The 16,023-nt window shown below is 39.5% G+C and overlaps 1 protein-coding gene across 1 annotated transcript; it reads right to left on the bottom strand.

The window, feature by feature from the left end:
* Positions 1–2,853: 2,853 nt before the first annotated feature.
* LOC117554726 (PR domain zinc finger protein 14-like) lies at positions 2,854–15,959 on the bottom strand. The gene is given in 10 exon segments (XM_034229217.1): positions 2,854–3,501; positions 4,102–4,180; positions 4,183–4,323; positions 7,003–7,104; positions 7,534–7,736; positions 10,773–11,049; positions 11,885–12,045; positions 12,138–12,191; positions 12,822–13,351; positions 15,839–15,959. Coding segments are annotated over 9 exon segments (1,560 nt in total). The 5' UTR covers positions 13,225–13,351; positions 15,839–15,959; the 3' UTR covers positions 2,854–3,361.
* Positions 15,960–16,023: the final 64 nt, after the last annotated feature.

Genomic DNA, 16,023 nt, shown 5'->3' with positions numbered 1-16,023 from the left:
ATTAATGTGGCGGACGGCCCTCTGGAGGCTTAGTGCCAGGAGGTTAAGTGTGAAATCAATCCGCATTAACGGCACGGATAAAAATTCCTGCATCCTGGAGCCCTGAGTCTTAAATCAGCCAATCACAGAGGCGCTAGTAAAACCAGTCTTTTAGCACGGCTCGCTAACAATGTCAGTATTTCAGCTCTGGCAGATCTCTCCTTCTGTCTCTCTTTTTGTTTCCTTGGAGGTAAGGGACGTTTATTTATAAAGCACATTTTCAGACACAATTCAAAGTGCAGAAGACAACAGAAAGGAACACAATAAATAAACATAATGGCATAACAGATTCATAAAAGAGATAGTTTAAACACAACATTGTAAATACAGTAGGTGCTAAAACAAGTTAAAAGACTTCGAAGCAGATGAAAAAAGTAATGTTTTTAGCCTCGACTTACACTGGAAAAAATGCTGCTCCAAAAACAAGTACATAATAAAAACAAGGTGTTTTCTCTTTTAAGAAGTGATCAAATCTGCCAATAGAAGAAGTACAAAATGGCGTGGTGAGATTCCTCAAAGTAAAGACGGGATGATTAGAAAAATGAGATCTTGTGTTTAGCTGAGAACTTATTTTGAACTATATTTGACCAGAATCAGAGAATTTGTAACAAAAAAAGCCAGAAATGCTCAGACATGTTCAGCTTTCTGATGTTAGTGGAGATTTTCCTCTAAAATAAGATGTTTTTAAGAGACTTTGACTTCAAAAGATGACTTGTCTAAAAACAAGACTTCACTTATTAAGTCTTATATCAAGTGGAACGACATATTCTGACTTGAAATTAGACAGATATACTTGGCAAGATTGTACATGTTTGCAGTGTAAGAGAACTCAGCATTAAAACACAAGTAGAGTTTGAGGACCTCAGGTTTTCTGGAAGTTTGTTTTATTTGTGGGGAGCTAAAAAACTAAAAGCAGCTCAATCAGCAGCCAATCACAGAGGAGCTAGTAAAACCAGTCTTTTAGCACGGCTCGCTAACAATGTCAGTATTTCAGCTCTGGCAGATCATTGTCCTTGTCTCTCCTTCTGTCTTTCTTTTTGTGTCCTTCCCTCTCCTCCTCCCCTCCACAAAGGGGAGGGTCCTCTCTTTTCACAGAGGGGCCCTGATGGGACCTCGGGGGTTGTAAACATGGGAGGCGCAGGGTGATCTACACTTGTTCAAGCATCCATATTTCGGCTATTTGAAGGGAGAGGGAGGCTGTTAGACATTCAGTGAGGAGGAGACCTCTGACCCTGAAGCCTGCCGTCCATCCGGTGCACAAAATAAACACACAGCGCAACAATACGTCTGATTTAAACATGTTATGGCAAAACAGGGAGATTCCAGATCAAGTATCTCAAAGACATGATCTGATTCATCTTCTAGTGTCCTTCTTGCTTTGTCTCTTGTCTCACTTCATGTCTCTGTGTCTCGTGTGAAGTCTGAACACATTATGGCAAAAACAGGGAGATTTCACTTCAAGTATCTCAAAGACATCCGAGTTATCTTCTAGTGTCCTTCCCTTTCTGCTTGATCCCTCCTCTCATACAGATGCATGTGTGTCAGCTCTCACTTAGCATCATGTCTCGGTGTGAATTGACCCCGAGGTTAAAGGTGACATTTCAGAGCAGAGACACAAAAGATGGACACGGTTTCATCCGTCAGACCTAACGCTGCTGACAGCTGGAACAAGAGAGGCTTTCCTCAAATTCACACTCACACACACACACACACACACACACACACACACCACACACACACACACACCACACACACACACACACACACACACACACACACACACACACACACACACACACACACACACACACACACACACACACACACACTACACACACACACACACACACACACACACACACACACACAGTAAATGTTGAACTTTTACACCACTGAAAATAAAGTCACGCGATGTAAACATAATGCATCAATGTTGTTTTATTTGGAAATGGATCATGACTTCCTTTGACTTCCTGCACAGTGTGTCTCTTTCACCTTTCTCTTGCCCAGTTGTCTGAAGTATGTTTACGATGATCACTGTTGGAAAAGCTGGGACTTCTCGTATGACAATAAAACCTTTGAATCTTAAAGTATATATTGACGCTAATGATTTCCTTGCAGGACTTGTGTATGTATCAGAGTATCCTAGTGCTACTTTCACTTGAGTAGCAGTAGGGAAATACTTTGACGTCATGAAATACTATTTGCACTTCTTCCTCCTTCCTCTTGCCCAGTTGTCTTAAATGGGTTTACTGTTGGAGGAGCCTGGGACTCCTCGTATGACTATAACTGACTTTCACTTGAGTAAAGTCTCCGCTCACGTCGTCCTCCCCTGTCTGAGATGATGTGTGGACACGTGTGGGCAGTTGGTGAGGGGCAGATGTCCGTCACGCTGAGCTCTTTGTCTCCAGCAGACCACCTCACTGCTGCACTCTATTCTCATTCATTAGCTCCGGAGGGGTTTGTTCATTTTACTGCCAGCGTGCACACTCCAATCCATCACAACAAGCTGCATCCACACACACACGGTCTGCACGGAGACACACACACACACACACACACACAGTGCAGATATGTTAACCAACACAGAGAGCATTGTCTGAATTATTGAACACGACTGATGGACACAGAGTTTGTTTGCGAGGATAACAGAATAAAATGTAATTTCATTAATTTGGGAATGAATGAAGTATGTGCCCTTTATTTTTAAATGATCCTGTTATTTGAGACATTTCTGGATAAAATCATTCAGTCTTTCAGCCAGAAATATATGCATGAACTACAATGTGTAATAATATACATTTAAAAGGGACATTTTCTGTTGTTAAATTCGTTTATTCTCATTTTCTCATAAACCAAAAGCAACTATTTGTTTTCCATGCGCTGATTTTTTATTTGTTGATCATGAAAAAGCTCAGATAAACAAAAGCTTCTGCAGCCGGACATACAAAACATTATTATACAGAATAAATTAAGACAACAATCATTTTATACACAAATAGGCTCAGACCTACAATGACAAAAAGAGCTTTTCAAGCGTTTGTCGATGCACCAAAACATAATTAAATAATAGTTGTTATTATTATTGTGGTTCACAAAACAGAGTTTAAGACAACAAACAACAACATATATTAAATAGATTTAGACATTTTTGCCAACAGATTAAATTATGATAAGCCTATTTAAATAGACTTTTAATTATAGAGCTTTTTTTTATTATGAAGCAGAATTTACATTCAGAAAAGCCTCTGATTGATGTCTCTCTCTCTCTCTCCTGCAGAGCCTGTTCTCTGTGTCTCACACCTCAGGGTTCACAGTTCATCTAATTCCAGGGCCGATACTCCTGATTTAAAACCGTGATCCCGCTGTGAGGAAACGTCTTCTGTGATTTGGGAATTTCCTTCTCCAGAAGTCCAGCGTCCGGAGAAATGGGAAGAACGGTGCTGTCCGGGATTCGTCTGTCTGCAGAGCGAGACCAACACGCTTAATGAAGTGACCACATTTAATACATCTTTCGTTTTGCAGCTTTAAATATAGGACACAATGATATACTTGTAGAATGTAACCAACTGCATTAACAAGCATTCATTTGCATGCACATTCTGTCATAAAAAGACATTAAAAGTCCCATATTCAGTGCATTCATGCATGGATTTACCCTGAAATTCATTTATTTAAATTACTTGCATATACAAAACATTCATTTATCAACACTTGTGGCCCTAAAAAGATATTTAGATCCCATATTAGGCAATAACACCTTATTAAGGGATCATGTAAAAATATTCTTCTCATTATATTCAAATACATTTTTCACTTGTTTCTTATATCAACTCAAATATGAAAATCCAAATTATAACCGTAAAATTAAATAAAAACGACAAAGAAACTGTTTAAAAAAGTATATAATAATAATAATAATAAAATATTACTAATAAAATAACACTAATAATACAAATAATAATAATACAAATTAAAATACATGTACAAAAATATTAATACAAATAAAGAAATCGCTTGTTAGGCCTTAAAAATGCATTTAAACATGAAATAATGTCTCACCTAGGTGGTTCTTCATGTGGAGTTTGCGCTCCTTGTCCTCCTTGAAGTTGGCCCCGCACAGATCGCAGGGGGGGGGGGCGGGTCCTTCGCGTGAGTCCGCCGCACGTGACTGTCATGAGCCGCGTGCGAGGCGAAGGCCTTCCCGCAGTGCGCGCACTTGAAGGGCCGCTCCCCGGAGTGCTGCCGGATGTGCGTGCGCAGGATGGAGGAGGCGGTGAAGGCCTGAGGAGAGAGGACAGTTTAATAATAATATAATAATACATTTCATTTAGAAAGCACACTTTAAAAACAGCGTCATCTCAAGGTGCTTCACAAAGCTTTGAGGAGAAAATACAAAGTTATCCTTAGATAACTTTGTATTTTCTCCTCATAGCATTGAAGGATACTCCTTAGAGTATATTGAATAACATATGGTGATATCAAAAAGGTTAAAGGTGGGGTAGGTACGTTTGGAGAAACCAGCTCGAGTGCGCTAGAATTTGAAAATACGCAACCGGAACAAATCTGCCCCTTCCTTCAGACTTCCTCACAGAGCCCCTCCTCCAACACACACGAATGCGCACTTGACCAGTGAGGGCACGAGATAAGTCTGTGCCCAGATGGAAGGCTGACAGGCAGGTAGGCCATCCAGTTACTTTAGCCGGCTCAGATGATTGGTCGAGCTTTTTACAGCGCCACGGCTTCCAGGTGAATGTATTTATTGTCAAAGCATTTAATGTATTTATTGCTTTCGGGATGTTAAGATCATTCCATGGAATATAACAACAAGTGTTTCTGAAGTGAATGACCTTCCTACCTTTAAGAGCATAAAGGTTAGAATACAAAATAAATAAAGTAAAGGACAGTCAGTGAAATGTGGGTCTGACTCTTGGGGCTTTTCTTAAGACTGAGAGTGATGCAGAGGTCCGTGAGTTCTCTGGAAGCTGAGTTTATATTGATTTATTCCATAATGTAACGCATTTTAATCTGTATCTTATTATTAATAGCAAACAAAACGAGTCCATTTGTGTTTCCGTTTTCCTATCCGCAGTTTATACGCGATCGTCCCTTCTCACCAAAAACCCCTCTAACTCTTATTTTAAACTCTCCTCCCGCTGTGTTACATCCATAGGTAACATCACATTTTGACAGCAGGAAATGATCGCAGGATAAACACATTGTATTCAGTGTTTTTACAAAGTACCAGGTGTTTTTCTATGACCTAACCCGATTAAACAGCGAGTATAGAAACAAGACCCCCAAGAACAATCCAGATTCTCTCGCTTTAAGCTGCTGTTAATGTTGTGCGTTAGTTTCAAATGAGCTTTAAATCTCTTAAATACTACATGTTGTGTTCGGGTTAATGGCCAAGGTGCAGTGGAAACAGGTTTCTTTATCTCTAGCTTCTGCATGTTCCGCTATGAAACACTTATTTATCACAAATAAATCGGGTCTAACATTTGGTTTGCAGTTTCCTTATGCACGTTTTTACGCAAGACTCCTCTTAAAGGTAGGATAGGTAATTCAGTTCAGAAACACTTGTTATATAATATTCCATAGAATTATCTTAACATCCCGATAGCAATGAATATCTTAAATGCTTTGACAATAAATAAATAAAAAATGTATCAGTGGAAGCCGTGGCGCTGTAAAAAGCTCGACCAATCATCTGAGCCGCTAAAGTAACTGGATGGCCTACCTGCCTGTCAGCCTTCCATCTGGGCACAAACTGATCTCGTGCCCTCATTGGTCATGTGCGCGTGCGTGTGTGTTGGAGGAAGTGGCAGATTCTTTTCGGTTGTGTATTTTCAAATTCTCGCGCACTCGAGCTGGTTTCCATTTGTATGTAAATTCGTTCAGATGACCTCAGGCTAAAATCTCATCGCATCTATTTTGAAAGTTCACTGACTTTATGTAACGATTATTGAAAAGGATGCTTGGCGAAAAATATACAACAAATCAAAATAGGTAAGAACATCAATAAATACAAACAAAACTAAATGAAAGCCCTCTGTGCGTTACCCTGATTGGTTTGGCTTCTTCATATTCGTAGATAATGTTCATCTTTACGGAGCACTTAGTGACTTTGAATAAAGTGGAATACAATCTAGTAAAACAAGTCCAACTTTTTCATTTCCGTTTCTTTATCCACCGTTTTTAAATGCACCCCTCCTCTCTTATTAAGAGATGACGATGAAGAGGATTATTGAACCCCTCGCGGTGATAAAAGTAGGAGGAGGACACGAGGAAGAAGACACACAAAGACTTCTTGCTCCTGCAGTAAACTCAGGTATAATCTGCAGACAAAGAGGGGGGGGGCACATCTGGCGATAATTAGCATGTAAGTGTCTGCGCGGCGCGTGCAAGCCCCCCGAAAACAATGGTGAGGGGCGCGAGGCAAATGCACCGTGACACGAGGAGGAGTAAATGGATCCAAATGAGGAGGAGGAGGAGGAAGAGGAGGAAGAGGAAGAGGAGGAGGCATACTGTTCAGAATCAGCAATGCATTTGTTAAAGAAATTAAATTAAAATGTGAGTGCTTTTTGAAAACACATATTTGAAGTATTGGGACATGCGCATTTTAAATCATATTATATATAATTATTTCAGTTGTTTTTAAATGGACTAACACTGTAAGGTAAATCATTAAGTTGTAATGTATGTATGATAAATACAAAGTGGTTATTTAAGTTGCATAAAAGCGTGCCTTACTTTAATTCTTGAGAAAAGCCCTTTAAATTAAATCAAAGTGGATTTGACTTTTTCTTTAAAATTATTTCCTTATTTGACTCGTGCTAATCCAATATATCTATTTCTTTATCTACATTTCCGTCTAAAGGTTTAGGGTGGAGCACTTCAGAGTCTCTCTGATAACTGCGGCCTATCCGTCCCTGTTTTTGAAATGAAGTGTCCTCCTCTCACCTTGTTGCAGTACACACACTTGTAGGGTCTCTCTCCGGAGTGAACCCTCATGTGTTTGTTGAGACTGGACGACTGAGAGAAGCTCTTTCCACACACCGAGCACTGCAACACACACACACACACACACACACACACACACACACACACACACACACACACACACACACACACACACACACACACACACAAGACATTAACGAGTCAAACTTATTTCGATTTGTCATATCTCGTTCTAGAAGATATCTTAAACTAATATATGTTTATGTGTTGTATGTTAAAATCACAAACACGAAGCACAGTGCATTGTCTGTGCTTAAATGTATGTTGTATTATATCGCCTTGATGTCCATTTTAATGAAACTAAACTAAACAAATGTGCATTTTTGAAGAGGCCTAATAAATGGCTGTTCTTTCAGCACCACACGTTAGCACTAAGATGCCATCGTGCACGTCTCTGCAGCCAATCAGATAAGATAAGTACTAGTTGAAATGAACGAGACACGCTGCAGTAAATCATCACAGTTTCTTTACCTTGTGCGGCCGGTGCTTCTCGTGCACGTGCAGGATGTGGATCCTCAGCCGGTCTCTCTTCTCGAAGGAGCGTGTGCAGAGGTGGCACGGGAACTTCCTGTCGCCCTGGTCCACGCAGCGAGTGTACTTCAGGTGCTTGTCTCTGTAGTATTTGTAGGCAAACACCTTCCCACAGCGGTCACACTTGAACCCCTCGTCAGAATCTGCAGGAAGGGAAGAAATACAGTGATGTTTAGTGCAAGTGCATTTTGCATGATAGACAGAGATGGTAGAAGTACACACATCCTTTACTCAAGTAGAAAGTACAGGTATTTGTGTTCAACATGTGAGAAGTAGAAAGTACAGGTATTTGAGTTCAACATGTAAGAAGTAGAAAGTACAGGTATTTGTGTTCAACATGGAAGAAGTAGAAAGTACAGGTATTTGTGTTCAACATGTAAGAAGTAGAAAGTACAGGTATTTGAGTTCAACATGTAAGAAGTAGAAAGTACAGGTATTTGAGTTCAACATGTAAGAAGTAGAAAGTACAGGTATTTGAGTTCAACATGTGAGAAGTAGAAAGTACAGGTATTTGAGTTCAACATGTAGGAAGTAGAAAGTACAGGTATTTGAGTTCAACATGTAAGAAGTAGAAAGTACAGGTATTTGAGTTCAACATGTAAGAAGTAGAAAGTACAGGTATTTGAGTTCAACATGTGAGAAGTAGAAAGTACAGGTATTTGAGTTCAACATGTAGGAAGTAGAAAGTACAGGTATTTGAGTTCAACATGTGAGAAGTAGAAAGTACAGGTATTTGAGTTCAACATGTAGGAAGTAGAAAGTACAGGTATTTGAGTTCAACATGTAAGAAGTAGAAAGTACAGGTATTTGAGTTCAACATGTAAGAAGTAGAAAGTACAGGTATTTGAGTTCAACATGTAAGAAGTAGAAAGTACAGGTATTTGAGTTCAACATGTGAGAAGTAGAAAGTACAGGTATTTGAGTTCAACATGTGAGAAGTAGAAAGTACAGGTATTTGTGTTCAACATGTAAGAAGTAGAAAGTACAGGTATTTGAGTTCAACATGTAAGAAGTAGAAAGTACAGGTATTTGAGTTCAACATGTAAGAAGTAGAAAGTACAGGTATTTGTGTTCAACATGTGAGAAGTAGAAAGTAAAGGTATTTGAGTTCAACATGTAAGAAGTAGAAAGTACAGGTATTTGAGTTCAACATGTGAGAAGTAGAAAGTACAGGTATTTGAGTTCAACATGTAAGAAGTAGAAAGTACAGGTATTTGAGTTCAACATGTGAGAAGTAGAAAGTACAGGTATTTGAGTTCAACATGTGAGAAGTAGAAAGTACAGGTATTTGAGTTCAACATGTGAGAAGTAGAAAGTACAGGTATTTGTGTTCAACATGTAAGAAGTAGAAAGTACAGGTATTTGAGTTCAAACATGTGAGAAGTAGAAAGTACAGGTATTTGAGTTCAACATGTAAGAAGTAGAAAGTACAGGTATTTGAGTTCAACATGTAAGAAGTAGAAAAGTACAGGTATTTGAGTTCAACATGTAAGAAGTAGAAAGTACAGGTATTTGAGTTCAACATGTAAGAAGTAGAAAGTACAGGTATTTGTGTTCAACATGTAAGAAGTAGAAAGTACAGGTATTTGAGTTCAACATGTAGAAGTAGAAAGTACAGGTATTTGAGTTCAACATGTAAGAAGTAGAAAGTACAGGTATTTGAGTTCAACATGTAAGAAGTAGAAAGTACAGGTATTTGAGTTCAACATGTAAGAAGTAGAAAGTACAGGTATTTGAGTTCAACATGATAAGAAGTAGAAAGTACAGGTATTTGAGTTCAACATGTAAGAAGTAGAAAGTACAGGTATTTGAGTTCAACATGTGAGAAGTAGAAAGTACAGGTACTTGAGTTCATCATGTAAGAAGTAGAAAGTACAGGTATTTGGGTTCAACATGTAAGAAGTAGAAAGTACAGGTATTTGTGTTCAACATGTAAGAAGTAGAAAGTACAGGTATTTGAGTTCAACATGTAAGAAGTAGAAAGTACAGGTATTTGAGTTCAACATGTGAGAAGTAGAAAGTACAGGTATTTGAGTTCAACATGTAAGAAGTAGAAAGTACAGGTATTTGAGTTCAACATGTAAGAAGTAGAAAGTACAGGTATTTGGGTTCAACATGTAAGAAGTAGAAAGTACAGGTATTTGAGTTCAACATGTGAGAAGTAGAAAGTACAGGTATTTGAGTTCAACATGTGAGAAGTAGAAAGTACAGGTATTTGAGTTCAACATGTGAGAAGTAGAAAGTACAGGTATTTGGGTTCAACATGTGAGAAGTAGAAAGTACAGGTATTTGAGTTCAACATGTAAGAAGTAGAAAGTACAGGTATTTGAGTTCAACATGTGAGAAGTAGAAAGTACAGGTATTTGGGTTCAACATGTAAGAAGTAGAAAGTACAGGTATTTGTGTTCAACATGTAAGAAGTAGAAAGTACAGGTATTTGTGTTCAACATGTAAGAAGTAGAAAGTACAGGTATTTGAGTTCAACATGTAAGAAGTAGAAAGTACAGGTATTTGTGTTCAACAAGTAAGAAGTAGAAAGTACAGGTATTTGTGTTCAACATGTAAGAAGTAGAAAGTACAGGTATTTGAGTTCAACATGTAAGAAGTAGAAAGTACAGGTATTTGAGTTCAACATGTAAGAAGTAGAAAGTACAGGTATTTGAGTTCAACATGTAAGAAGTAGAAAGTACAGGTATTTGAGTTCAACATGTAAGAAGTAGAAAGTACAGGTATTTGAGTTCAACATGTAAGAAGTAGAAAGTACAGGTATTTGAGTTCAACATGTAAGAAGTAGAAAGTACAAGTATTTGTGTTCAACATGTAAGAAGTAGAAAGTACAGGTATTTGTGTTCAACATGTGAGAAGTAGAAAGTACAGGTATTTGAGTTCAACATGTAAGAAGTAGAAAGTACAAGTATTTGTGTTCAACATGTGAGAAGTAGAAAGTACAGGTATTTGAGTTCAACATGTAAGAAGTAGAAAGTACAAGTATTTGTGTTCAACATGTAAGAAGTAGAAAGTCGTCAGAAAAAAAAGTAGCGGAGTAAAAATGTACTTAAGTACAGTAACGAAGTATTTGTACTACAATACTTCCCACCTCTGGTGATAGGAGACCTTTAAAAGAACCAGAGAGGTGTGTGTGTGGGTGTGTGTTACAGAGAGGGTTTTTTTATGCTGACCTTCAGAGGGAGGTTCCACGGTGCCGTTTCCGTCATTTCGGGGGTCTTTCAGGTGAAGGGGGATCCCGAGGAACTGCATGTAACAGTCTCCGTACCAGACCAGCAGCTCCTGTCCGGGCCGGATCTCTTTACACGCCTCGTAGAAGATCTGACCCTGGATCTGTACCGCCGTGAGGTTCTGCTCCTCTGGGAAACGAGCGCATTTCACCAGAGACATCCAGTTCCCAGACCCCCCTCTCCCGTCCACAAAGTGACTCAGGCGGCCGTTTTCAAACACCTGAAAGCTCAGAGAGGAAGATCAGAATCAGAATCTCTTTATTGTTGTGAAAACACTGAGTGTCCTCCTCCAACATGAGAGCAGCATGCTAACAAAGCTATCCCAACTGTAGCTGTGAATGAATGAAAACTTTATTACAGACTCAGGGTCCAGATAAAAGACATTACATATAATAAATTACAGACACAGCATAAAAATAATTCATAGTTTAAGAATAATTTAAATCAGTGTCCTACAAAGAGATACCAATGTCTCCACAGCTGCGATTGGCAGCGTGTAGTTAGTACTAAACCTTATGTTCGATAAGGCCAAGAGGATTTCATTATCACAGTCATTAAGCCGGCAAATACATTTATACAAGAGATTTCTTAAAACAGCTTGTAGAGTATTGAGTCCTGCAGCCACAAACATTTCACTTGCACTGACCATCGAGGTCTCTTCAGCAATATTCTCATGGCATCAATATGAGCTACTTGGAGTTTCCGTAAACAGTACAGGATGAACATGACAGGATGTGTGATGACCTAGAAGAGCATCAGGACTGTTTGAGGCAGATGATAGCTCTGTGATTAACATGATGATTCAGCCTCTATGGAGAGAGACATCAAGCATGCTCATTTCTGACGTGGAGCTAATCTGAAGTAAACATTGAGCTCCTACTGTATTCCAAGCACAAGGGCAGCATATTGAAAAGCTTTTTGTACTTCAGTTCTCACTTTAGGAACCAGCATCTGAACAAACTCTCGGGAGGCCATAGACTTTACTCATATGTGTGTAAAGAGGGAACCAGCCCAAGGAGAGATGTATAAAACCCAACCAGTGGGAAAGTCCTTACCTCCCACATCAGCGTGTTGTCGTCGTACGTTTTGATCTCGCTGGTGTTCACTAGTTTTCCTCTGAAGGGTCCGAATCGCGTCCCCTTCGGGATGTTGTTGGTGTCAGTGAACACACCGCAGTGAGACACGTCTCCCCAGGACGCCTGCACCAGGTTCAGCCCTGAAGAACCAGAGAACCAGGTTAACTATCAGTCACAACAACATGAGAGCAGAACAACAGAGCAGATTATGATGAAGGGTACCAAGGCTTACCTTCTGGAAGCTCCAGAGTGTCTTTGTTCAGCGGTAAGTGGTGAGAGCCAGGAACTGGAAGGAAAGGGTTCATTGAGTTTCTGGGGGTCATTTAAGCCGGTATTGATGTTTAATTGAATATAAGTGATTATTAGAAATGGACCTTTAGAGTCAACAGACAGTGGATATTTGTTTTTGACCTTTTTTCTAGTATTTTTTATTTAATTCTCGTTACATTTTAAGAAAAGCTATAGCTAAGTTAACTTATTCAGGACTCTCTTTGGATTCAACAGACAGTGGATATTTGTTTTTCTAGCATTTCAATTAAAATGTTTGCTACATGTTAAGAAATGATAGCTGACTTAACTTAAATGAGCATCTCAAAGCAAAGACAATCAGACTTAAAGACAGAGCAAGAATTGCACTAAACTCCAGCTTGCACCGACACAATAGGCCTATATATATGTATATTTTGTACACACATTCAAACATATTTATTTGTACTTAAAGCGATAGATTCCGGCACTTTAACTCTATCTGCATGTTGAAGTATGCATGCTTGTTGTTTGTATGTGGTCTCCTCCTGACTGTGTCTTGTTTGTTGTATGTTTGATGGCACCTTAAAGAAAGCAGTAGCTCTCATCTCGTTGGACCTGCATAATGACAAGAAAGGATTCTATTCTATCCTTTCCTCCGTTCTCTCACCGGTCTTTTCGGGCAGGGTGAGTCCGGAGATGGCGTGGCCCCCGCTCCTCTCCGGACCCCCGGAGTATCCGTACAGAACCATGAAGAGCTGCTCCTCGCTGAAATTAAAAGAACTCCGATTCTCCCCGGAGATTTCTGCGGTGCGAGGCCGAAGAAGGGTGTCTTTTGGGCGGGGAGGAAGAGGAGGAAGAGGAGGAGATGCTTTCATTGAGCGGACTGCAGAAATCTGAGGTGAGATATGAGGAAGAGGAGGAGGTGAGGATGTGTGTTCCTGAAGATTGAAAGGTTGATTTCCTCCTCTTCCTCCTCCTCCTCTTCCTCTTCCTCCCTGCAGAGAGTCAGAAACCAGGGCGGGCCCAAAGACTTCAGAGGGGTGGAGCAGGTTGTGCTGGAAGAAGTCCATGTATTGGGGGGTGAGGATGAGGAAGGGGGAGAGGATGATGATGAGGGTGATGAAGAGGATAGCCCTTCATCATCATCATGGAGGTCTGGAGGGAGGACAGGGACACCGACATGAGGAGGGGGGAGACCTGAGAGAGAGAGAGAGAGAGACAGAGAGAGAGACAGAGAGAGAGACAGAGAGAGAGAGACAGAGAGAGAGAGACAGAGAGAGAGACAGAGACAGAGACAGAGAGAGAGAGACAGAGACAGAGACAGAGACAGAGACAGAGAGAGAGACAGAGACAGAGACAGAGAGAGAGAGAGAGAGAGAGAGACAGAGAGAGAGAGACAGAGAGAGAGACAGAGAGAGAGACAGAGACAGAGACAGAGACAGAGAGAGAGAGAGAGAGAGAGAGAGAGAGAGAGAGATAAAAGATTAATGAAAGAAACCAAAAAAAAGGCAGGCTGACCACACCTGGATTGATTTCCTTTCAAATGGGGGAAGCCTAAAATAAATACAAAATAGAGCTACAAATAAAATCAGGAAACGGCATTAACCCGAGAGAATGAGGAGAAGCAGATTTATTGTCTTATTTGGGTTTTTTCACGCCCCTGTTTGACTCAGAGGATCCACTCCAGTCTCCACTGAAGCCTTTTTAGATGAGTAACCCTAACAGTCCTTATGAAAGTTTAATGCAAGACTTCTAAACAAAGACACGGCTGACCACACCTGGATTGATGTCCTTTAAAAATATGAGGAAGCCTAAAAGAATATCCAAAATAGAGATACAAATAATTTCAGTAAATTGTGGGTGAATCAGGAAAAGCAGATATAAAAAAATGTGGTTCTTTGTTTTATTTTAACGAAAGAGAACTAAAGATAATTTCAGTAAAATTGCATTGACCTCGAGTGAATGAGGAAAAGCAGATAAATCAAATATGATTTAAATCTTGTTTGTGGTTTTTCCCAGTTCGTCTCAAATAATCCATTGAGGCGACCATAGCCAAATAGATTTTCTTTTTAGATGAGTAACCCTAACAGTCCTTATAAAAGTTTAATGAACCTAAAAAAAGACACGGCTGACCACACCTGGATTGATTTCCTTTAAAAATGTGAGGAAGCCTAAAAGAATATCCAAAATAGAGGTAAAAATAATCTCCGTAAAACTTCCTTCACCTCGACAGAATGAGGAAATATAAAAAGAAAAATGTGGTTTGTTTCTTTGGGTTGTTTTGGTCTGATGTCTCAAATGATCCACTGAAGATTTCCTTTTTAAATGATTAACCTTAATAGTCCGTACCATCTCAAAAAATAAATAGGCTGACCACACCTGGATTGATTTATAATATAAGAGCCTTTTAATTTAATTTTCTAAGAATAACTTTGGATCAAAATGGGATGAACCTCGACTGAATCAGGAAATGCAGATATATTAAAATCACATGTTCTTAGTTTTATTTCCGTCTTATTCTGATATGTTCACTCCATGTATCTAAAAATGAAGCCCTGCTTCACAATATCACATATTTCAAAGGAAGGAATAGAAATAGCACAAAGGATCCAAATTAAATATTTAAAACGAAACGAAATTGATCCGCAATTCCTGTAACGATAAATCTTTTGTTAACGAATCAAGCTTCCAACTTATCCGGACTTTTTTCTAAATATTTCAAAAATGAAAACGTCCTCCAGACCCCTAGTTAAAATCCTGTACATAGCTTTATTGCATGTTAAGTAAAAGCAGTGCACGGTTTAACGGGATGGCACACGGTGCAGTATTTCCAGCCGAGAGGACACACATCAGATGTTTTTAAGAAGCGTTTAGCAGGCAGCCGTAAATAGAGACAAACCAGGGTCACGACACCAATTACACACAGAGAGCCGGAGCAGAGGTCAGCATTAATGAAGCCTTTTATGGACCCACGGTACTGCCAATGCAGAAAGAGAATAAAGACATGAGGAAGGGATATATTGGAAGGATATGAGCTAAGGAGATACCGACAATTAACGGGAGAAATTAGGAAGCGTGCGTAATTCCCAAACGAAATTGGACGAACCGGAACTTATATTGTTTTCGGGTTTTACAGACTGCACTAGATACAGTCAATGCACTTTAATCAGCAAAGGGAATTGTTGGAGGAATATGAGCTTAAAGGAAATTATATAATTTACAGGAGAAATAAGGATAAGTGGAGATGGGCGGCGTGCGTAACTCCCAAAAGAAATCGGACGATCTTTAGAAGGCTTTTTATAAACCTCACATTACTGTCAAGGCAGAAAATAAATGAAGACATGAGAAGGAGACATGTTGGAGCAATATGAGCCAAAGGGAATAGTTATAACTAACAGGAGAAATTAAGATAGGAGTGTTGTGCGTAATTTCCAATTTGACGATCTGATCTTCTTTAGAATGACATGGCAAAAAGTATCCAACACAGAGAAATAACGTCCCAATTAACTCTACTTTCTAAAATAAATGCGTATTTTCAAACGATTTAATTGATAATGCACAGAAGACACAGCGTCATTTGGTCAATAAACTTTCTGCAAACAATGCACCATAAACATACAAGAATAACGAATTAGAAACAAGAGAACATGGTGGCAAATAAACATTAAAAAAGAAGATTCTTACCTTGTTAAATCCTGAGAGAAGTTCCACAGTCTCTCTTCATGTCCTCTCGCCTGCAAGGTTTGAGTGCAAAGTGCCCGGATGTAGAGGATGCTGCGGGACCTCGAGGGTCGGTGGTCATCTAAGGGCAGGTCTCTACAGGAGAGGCTTCCTATTGGTCCTCCCAGACTCATCCATCTCAATGCACG

The sequence above is a fragment of the Gymnodraco acuticeps genome, unplaced genomic scaffold (assembly GCF_902827175.1).
Source record: "Gymnodraco acuticeps unplaced genomic scaffold, fGymAcu1.1, whole genome shotgun sequence".
Classification (NCBI taxonomy): Eukaryota; Metazoa; Chordata; class Actinopteri; order Perciformes; family Bathydraconidae; genus Gymnodraco; species Gymnodraco acuticeps.
The sequence above is the reverse complement of the archived record's forward strand: the minus strand, read 5'-3'. Positions and strand labels throughout refer to the sequence as shown.